Source organism: Microtus oregoni, unplaced genomic scaffold (genome assembly GCF_018167655.1).
Source record: "Microtus oregoni isolate MIOR12 unplaced genomic scaffold, Mior012 000040F_ref0000088, whole genome shotgun sequence".
NCBI classification, from domain to species: domain Eukaryota; kingdom Metazoa; phylum Chordata; class Mammalia; order Rodentia; family Cricetidae; genus Microtus; species Microtus oregoni.
Genome location: NW_024543207.1, coordinates 17881901 through 17891047, shown reverse-complemented (window position 1 = coordinate 17891047; position 9147 = coordinate 17881901). Strand labels below are relative to the sequence as shown.

Genomic DNA, 9147 nt, shown 5'->3' with positions numbered 1-9147 from the left:
CGACACCAGAGTCCAGCCTGTGCCCTGCGCCTGTGCCCTACAGCTTCTCCCTGAGGTGTGGCAGTGCCACCCACTCGGTTCTCAGTTGTGCAAAATCAATTTATCTGTGACCTCAAGAGAACAAAATGTCCTGTCTGGAGTTCTGTCGTGTCAAGGGCCATTTTTTTTTTTTTTACATTTCCTCCCAGAGAAACACAGAGGCAATGTTTGTATGGTGGCCAGGGAAGTTTCTCTACATGACCAAGAAGAACCCAAATGATGCTCCCGTCAACCCCTCCCCAATGAATGCGTGCAAAGTGGGAAGCCAGCGCACAAAACAAACACAGCTGCTACCAAAGGGAGGCAAGCTTTCCTTTTATTCAGGTGTTCAGAATGAACTGGTATGATGTCATTTTAAATAAACCCAGTGACAGTCCTTACACTGAGCTTTTGAGCATGAGGGAAAGTACTCGGCCAAGTTCAGTGCCCAAGCCCCCTTAGATAGTCATGTGCTTACCCCCCCCCCACCGTGGTCAAAGAGTGCATCCCTGCAGCTGCAGAGAACATGGATATGAACGTGAGGGTGGAGGGCACTCCCTAGCCAGCGCGCCTCAACGTGCCCTATAAACCACAAGACGGCTTCAGGCTGGAGTGATGTGCCCAAAGCCAGGCTCCTTGATGCTGGGGATGTCATTCTTCCTGTAGAAGTCGGTCTGCACGTGGTTCACACGGCCGTAGTCTCTGTTCAGGGGCTCGATGGGCTGATTGATACGTTTCCCGTACACAGAGGACATCAGCACGGGCACCGTCCTTTCCTGTTCCTGGGAAGAAGAAATATGCAGTCACTATCCTGAGCACAGAAACCTTCCTGCCCACAGTACATCAGCACAGTGGCCCATCCTTTGGCTGCGTCTCACCCAGGTGACATCTCGGTGATTCCTGCATGCCTGCAGCGGCAAAGCCAGGGACCCTAGTCCCTCTACCGTCATCTGCTATCCATGGGCAACATGACACCCTGAACTAGATGTCAGTTGTGGTCTGATTTCAGGTGCTGTCCCTCCTCCTTCTATCCCCTCCCCACCCTCTCCCAGCCCACCCCCTACCAGCCCCTCTTTGCCCCAGCACAGAGAGCAGCAGCCTTGAGTTTCCAGCTCTCTTCTTCCCACTGGCCCCGCTTGGCCGGTTTGCTGCCAAAGAGCTCCAACCACTCAAGTCTCCGGGGGGGGGGGGGTCACAAGGAGTCTTTCCTGACTCCTCCTCTCCCCAGAACCTCCTCATCCCCCTTCACTGTCGCTATGGGCTTTCTGTGCCTGCTGCCCATCAATGTGGAACCAGGTTGTTTCTTTGCTGCTTGCTCCTTTCTTTGCCAGAACTCAGCTCTGAGAGGACGGGGGCTTGCTTCTTAGTCATGAAGCATGTCTGTGATGACACGGTGCCTTTGTCATTTAACTCCAGCCCAAATTAAGAGAATAAAGAGCGGCGTGGTGGCAGGAGCCGCTGGCCTCACACATGCGAAATGAGCATTCGGCTCTTCTACCACATCGGCAGACTTGGCCATCTGAGTGACAGCCACGGGGGAAGCGTCCAGTGACTCAATAGAAATCCCACCGGAAGCTTGGGTATCATAATGTCCATGTCATGCGCTGTCTAATCGTCTCTGAGTACTCAGCCCGACTGTTAAAAAGCCTGCCACCCTCATTCGGAACTGACAATCATGTCAAAAGGCAGACATGTCTGACGCAGACCAGGAGAGGCCCAGCCTGGCCCAGGGGAGGAAGCGCCTGCAGCACCTGTCCTCTTGATGTGACCGTGACAGAGGAGCCACCTCCCTCTGTAGCTGGTTCCAGATAATTCCTCCCTTTGGGGAACATGGGGGACATCAAAGCAAAGCATCCCACATGCTGGAGACTTGAGGAAAATAGAGATCAGTGAAGCTGTGGTAGCCGGGGCTCAGTGTGTAAGTGAGCAAGGACTCCTATCTGTTGGATAAAAAGCACTTCCTAGTTTTATTCTGCATAAGTTGTTCAGTTCCCTGGAACCAATCAGAAAAACTTAATGTGAGACTGGCATCACAGAGGATTTTAACTTTTCAGCACAGCAGAATAGATGCAAGCCACATAAATAAAGCTACACACAGCAATGGAACACATTGTCAAATGTTTGCATATGGCCACATATGCATGCACAACCCTGTATATCCACACAAACATAAACACACATGTTCATACATGTGCATAAACAATGTGCAAGTGTGTATTTGCATAGATATCTGTGTGTGAAAATGTGTGCACAGGAACACACACATATATATTCACATTTAATATAGACACATGTATGCACAAGATCACATACACATAAGACAAGCATGTGTCCCAAACACACATGTATGTGCATATATGCACATATTCACACTGTATGTGAGTACATGTTTATGCACGGGTACACACACATGCACATAGTTCTGTTGGTTTATTAGCATCATTAGTATATCTTACCTCCTCATTAATATGAAGTCCCAGGTTTTTGGCATGTTCTCTATCATCTCGATGTAATTTCTGGTTATAATCTAGTCTCCTCTTAAAAACACAGTCGTAGAGGGAGATGACTCCTGTCTGGGAATAAGCAGAGATGGTCACAGTGTGCTGGAAGGCTGAGCCACTGGTATCTGATACAGCTCTGAAACCAGCACTCAGTGGGGACCAGAGGGTGCAGACTTTCTGTCTGTGTGAGTAAGCACTGGGGAGGGTCAGCACATGGCAGACTGGGCTGTGACCTGGAGCAGAGAGGAGCTCAGGCCCCTCCAGCAAGAGCAATGCTGTGAGGATGGAGTCTGAGTGTGGGGAGGGAGGTCCACAGCACCTCTCCTTTGCCCCCACAGTGTTCCTCCTCGAGACATTCCTCAGGGGCTGTCCCTGTTGACGCTTCTGCAGGAGCTCAAACCTAAGTCCATTTCATTGCTGTGTGAGAATTATGTCGACTGAGAGGTTCATAAAATGTGTTTTTCAGTTTAGAGACTGGGGGTTCAAGGTCAAGGTGGGCAGATTCACCCCCTGGGGATGGTCGTTTTCTGCTTCTCACAGGGCCCCTTCTCTGCATCACAAGGAAGAAAGAGCACACAGGGTCGCTTAGGCCTCTTTGATGGAAGCACAAAACCCATTCATGAGGGCCCTGCCCTCAAGACCTGATCTCCCAAAGACACACCTACTGACCACATGTCTGATGATTATGCTTCTTGCATGGGATGTAAATACTCAGACCAAGCCAGAGTAAATCTTCTCCATCTATCTGAATAAGGAGGTGTGTTGACCGAGGTTTCCCACCCGGTCCCACAGTCGTACAGTCCCAAAGAAAAGAAACACACAGAGGTCTACATTAATCATAAACTAATTGGCCCATTAGCTCAGGCTCCTTATTAACTCTTTCTTACATCTTATATTAGCCCATCATTCATGTCTGTGTTAGTCACGTGGCTTGGTACCTTTCATCAGTGAGGCAGACATGTCTTGCTTCCTCTCTGTTTGGGTGATGACTCTTCCCAGAATTTTCCTGTTCTCATTGCCCTGCCTCTACTTCCTGCCTGGTCGCCCCACCTATACTTTCTGCCTGGCTACTGACCAATCAGCGTTTTTTTAAAAATAATACAAGTGACAACATAAAAGACTATTGTCCCACAACAGAGGTGTGTGTGTATGTGTGTGTTTGTGCATGTGTGTACGTGCATGTGTGTATATGTGTGCAGTAATAGGGGTGGCGGGGTTGCGTTCCCAGCACCCCGGCCACCTGCCCGGCTAGCTTATGCCCGAAATAACAACACACAAACTGTATTCATTTAATCACTGCTTGGCCCTTTAGCCCTAGCCCTTACTGGCTAATTCTGATATCCCGATCAACCCATCTCTAATAATCTGTGAGCACCGGTCTTACCGGGAAGATTCTAGGTCCATCCTGGGTCGGAGCTGAATCGCGTCTGTCCGGGAGAGCAGAGCATGGCGTCTCTCTCTCTAAGGCGTCTGCTCCCGAGAGGAGAGCTGTGGAGTCTGAGCTCACTTCCTCTTCCTCCCAGCGTTCTGTTCTGTTTACTCCTCCCACCTATCTTCTAACCAATGAGGGCCAAGCAGTTTCTTTTTATTTAACCAATGACCTTCCTCCATCATATGTGTTTGTGTATGTGTGTAAGCATGTGTGTACATGCATGTGTGTGTATGTGTGTTTCCTTCATTTCTACTTTTCTTATTTCTCAGAGTGTCTAATACAACTTTATTCTGCTATAAAAGGTCATCATAACTAAAAAGGAATTACACTTCAAGCTGCTGGCCAATGGAGAAACAGTCTATATGTAAACCTCCCCTCTTGAGAGACAAAATTACTTTTCTTCAATCCCATGTATAGCTATAGCACTTGGTAACTGACATTCATGGATACATGTAATATGTCTGCATATATAATGTAAACATGCAATAGATATATATAGATATAGATATATATATACACATACAGCTTAGATGTTCTGGGAGATGACTTGTTATTACGCTGATTTTCTACATATCTCTGACTTTCTTCTTCAAGTTTTTCTTAGTTAATCTGCTTGTGTGGTAAAATAAATAATTCATGGGTTAGATGGTATGTAATCTTCACCTCACATCAGTCTTGGGTTGGTTGCCCTGATTCCTTTGGCAACAAAGCCAGACTTGGCTTCTCCTTGGGATTTGACCTGAGCACCAGCTGTCTCACACACACTGTGGTGGTTTGGTTTGGGTGTGCGTTTGTTGGTTTGCTCCTGATAATGATGTTAGGATAATTTCCTCTGTGGGATAGTGGAAAAAGAGGATTCACACACACGTTGAATGGCCTGGGAAACGCCGTGACCCTGTTTACAGAGCGCAGGAACCCAGGGATGCCGGCAGTGATGGGAAGGGCTGGCAATGCAGCTTCCAGCAATCAGGACATTCATGGATCATACGTAGGTAGATTTCAGGAGACAGCTCACACCTGGCAGTGCCCTGATGTGACCACCATCCAGTGAGGGAAACAATGTGGTTTTTAAGAATCGCTGTTCCAAGATTTGTAAGACTTTTGCCAGTAGTCTGATGTGCAGGGAGCTTTCACCCACTGGCAGAATCCTCCTGACTAAACTCAGAGACAGTCGTGTCTCTCACTGGAGGCTGTGACTTCTGTCTGCATGGCTGCTGGTCATTAGTGAGTCTCTGCCAACCACCTGGGTGTGTGTCTCCTGAAAGAAACACATATCTGGGAAAGAGTTCCTTAAAGACTCACTCCATGGAGAATTGATGAATTATCAGCATTTAGTGCCATAAAATTGGCTAGTGCCTTGTGTCTTCACATCACATTGCAGACAAAAGTAAATTCTAGATGAAATAGGAAAATAAGAGAAAGAAAACCCATAAGGGGCCTCCTACACAGAAAAGCAATAAGGAAAATGTCACAAAGAAAACATCAATCACTTTGACTCTATAAAATTAGATATTTGCTTATCAAATCAATCTCGGTTTCTTTAAAAACCCATTTTAAGGCCTGACAGGGAAACTTCAGAGTCTTGAACACTCTGGGCAGATCTGTCACTGCAGAAGCTCACAGGCAAAGCAAAGATTTCTGGGAGAAACAGCGAGGGCCCTTCGGTAGGACAGAGGAAGTCAAACACCATGCTCCCCCGCTCGGTCCCGGCCAAGATGCAGGACTTTCGAGGCACAAAGCTATTGGCCAAGCCTAGGTGAGGCTTGCAGCAAAACAAGAATAAAATGACCTGAGAGCCCATCACACTGTGCTAGTCTCACGTACACAGAACATGTTTTAATTTGGTTATTATTTGTGTGTATGTGTGCGTGAGTGGTGTAGGAGGTTCTTCTGTTCATGATTGCTTTCATTGGTTAATGAATAAAGAAACTGCTTTGAGCTTGATAGGGCAGAACTTAGGTAGGCGGAGAAGACAGGACTGAATTCTGGGAGGAAGAAAACAGAGAGAGAGAGAGAGCTGCCATGGAGCTGCCAGAGACAGACATGCCGAATCTTTCCCATATTACGCCACTGCTACGTGGTGATACACAGATTAATAGAAATGGGTTAAATCAAGATGTAAGAGTTAGCCAATAAGAAGTTAGAGCTAATGGCCAAGCAGTGTTTTAATTAATACAGTTTCTGTGTGGTTATTTTGGGTGTAAGCTAGCCCGGCAGCCGAGACAAACAAAGGACCCTCTCCCTGCAACAGGAGTGAAGCCAGATATGTAATGGTAGCTACAGAGGCCAGCAGAGGGCTCTGGATCCCCTGGAGTTGGAGCTACTCAGCTGTGAGCCATCTGATGTGGGTGGAGAAACTTAAATTCAGGTCCCTTGGAAGGAAGAGCAACAAGGACTTTGGACTGCTGAGCCGTCTCTTGTGGTGACTTCAGCCATCAATGGTAGTCAGGCTGCTCGCTGCTTCTGTGGCTTCCCTGGAAGCTCTCCTCCACTGCTAACACCGTGCTGTCTGTAGGTTGAGAGAGCAGCCACAGTGATCAAGTAGTTTCCTTCTGCACTCTGAAAACCATATATAAAAGTGGGAGTAAATGGTGCCCCCCATGCCATGTCCGACAGTGCTCCCACTGGGTAACTAGCTGCTCAGGTGAGGGGAACCTGCATGGGAAGAGGGCAGCACCAACAGGAAGGGAACAGTTGCTGAGATCAGCCGGGGCTGGATGTACTTTTTTGCCCATGCCTTGCTTAAACATGGTACCACCACGTGCTACTTGTGATGTCTGATATCCGACTCTCTGTTTACCTCCTGTGCCCCCAACTCCTGACACAGAGCAGTCTCCGGCCAGTTGTGTGTGTGGATGTTACCTGTGCAGTGGGGTCTTGTGTCTTCCTCTCCCATCATGGGTTAGGTCTACTCCTTCTGTATCGTGGGAATGGGTCCAGGTTGGGAGATTTGATATCGATCGCTAGGTTTTAAGGGGTGAGACTTGATCTGAATATAGCATAAGAGATGGTACCTTCTGAGATGATTGACATTAGGTGGGGTTGTCAGGGCAGTCTGGTGGCTATATTCTGAGTGAAGCCAAGGAAGTACATGTGTGCACACTCCTGGCCTCTCAGTGTGGCTTGCACTACCACAAGAAATGTGCACACTCCCAGACTGACAGCGTGTCCTGCACGGATCCTGGACATTCAGCCAATGAGACCACTAGCACATGTGGTTTCTGGAAAGCTCAGAACTGCGCCCTAAATAAACATTTTCTTTATAAGACACACAGTCTCAGGTATTTTGTTGTAGTGGTGGAAAATTCGTTTAAAATAACTGAAGGTGCCATTTTAGTGTCCAGGAGAGAAACTTGAGGACCTTACTTTAAATGAGACTATAGTCTGAGCATGGGAACAGACCGCCACACTAAAATATATAAAATAAAATAAATACTAAAATTTTCCAAATAAATTTAGGGGACATGAGAAAGCAGAGTGGCACAGAGGAAGGATGGTAAATTCTCGTTCGCTCTCAGCTCATGGGCAAACCTGGGCATCACAGGTGGTCCCACAGCAGTGCCGCAGCCAGAGCTCTGCAGAGCAGCCTCTCAGGTTCTGTGGACCGAGCTGTGTCATCCAGAAATTCACATGCTGATGTCTTCTCCTAGGGATGCAGATTGCTGCCCTATTAAAGCAGGCTTGCTGAAGACGTACTTGGTTACGTACTAGCGTAACCAAGTCCTACACAGGGGCCTGGTTGCTCTTGCGAAGGACAAATTTGAACCTAGACTCATACATCAGGAAGGACAGTGTAACCAGAATAGGAACATGGCCATTAAGAGAAACAAGGGGATGAGAGCTGAGCTTTCCCTCTGAGCCCACACAAGGGACCAGACTTTGACCCTCCAGGACTCTGAAAGGTGAGTTTCCGTTGCTTTAAGCCACCAAGCCTGCATGGCACTTCGTGCCACATTGCTGGCCAACGCCCTTGGTAAAAGCGCTATCTTTGGAACTGCCGGGAAGCCAGAGTGGGGTGCGAGCAGAGGCTATTGCAGCAGGGCTGGGAGCCTAAGGAGCACGCTCCTCTGGGTAAACTGAGATTGCTGACCACCTGAGCACACAACACTCAGATACAATCACACTCTACTGCAGAGGGTCCAGGGGTTTGCCTCTCCGGTCACGTGAGCAGTTCTAACCAATGGGCTGTGAGCTGAAGTGGCTGTTACTCCTTAGGCTGAGGTACTGAAGAGCCAGTACCCAGGGTCACAGGCAGCATGGAATGGGAGCAGCCTGTGAGGTGGCTGCTGAGGGACACACTGCCAACACCTCTGGAAATGTACCGTGAGAGGTAGCACGGCTCAGCTCTGTGGACTCATCTGTTGCTGCTGCATCACCAGCTGTGTCCTGACCGGTGTGGTAGGTGACTGAGGAAGGTGGCTACCCCCTGTGGGCTACAAGGCCCGACCTCCACCCTGAGGTTGGGGATGGGGGGGTATTACATCCTGCATCTCTTCCCCTACCTTGGAAGTGCTCCTATTCCCAGAAGTTACATACACAAACAATAGTTGTGAGGTTTAGAATAAACTGGGACTCTGCTCCTTTCTTTTTTTCCTCCTTTTCATTTGACACTAAATATAAAAATAGTCTTCTTTCTCAGATCAAATTGTTCAGTTGGGAGCTCTGCTTCAGCCCCACTTCTCCCTCTCCAATCCTGTCCTCCTCAGAAAGATCACCAAAAGTCCAGGCTCCACTCCACCACCCCTGAAGTTCACGACTGCGCCTACAGGATTTTTAAGCTCTGGGTATTTAAGCTCTGGTCCCTAGACCTGCTGTGTGATTTTCCTCCTCCCTCTCCGCTGTACTTCTGGGAGACTGGAAAGGTCACCCAAGAGCGCTTGGTTCATTAAACCTTTCCTTTTAATTCGACTTGATCTGGCTTATTGTGTCGGCGGAGAAACTCACTATCAGGATATCCAAAAGTACCTGTCTTAAATTACTTAAATTCTGTGAGAAAGAAACAAGAAAGAGATGTGCATATTTTCATAAATCTTTTTGACAATTTGATACATGCTTATATATACACATATATTACAATGTGTTATGATCATATTCACTCTCTTATCTACCTCCCACTTCTGATTACCCGTGTGTGTGTGTGTGTGTGTGTGTGTGTGTGTGTGTGTGCGCGCGCGCGCGCGCGCGCCATGGATAGGG

General features: G+C 48.0%; 1 protein-coding gene across 1 annotated transcript in view; it reads right to left on the bottom strand.

The window, feature by feature from the left end:
• Positions 1-343: 343 nt before the first annotated feature.
• Positions 344-9147, bottom strand: part of CUNH5orf49 (chromosome unknown C5orf49 homolog) — a 32058-nt gene continuing 23254 nt past the window's right edge. Inside the window, exons 2-3 of the mRNA XM_041632223.1 lie at positions 2475-2591; positions 344-800 (exon numbers count right to left, since the gene is read on the bottom strand). Coding sequence (XP_041488157.1) covers positions 621-800; positions 2475-2591 — 297 coding nt within the window. The 3' untranslated portion in view covers positions 344-620. The remainder of the gene's footprint in view (positions 801-2474; positions 2592-9147) is intronic.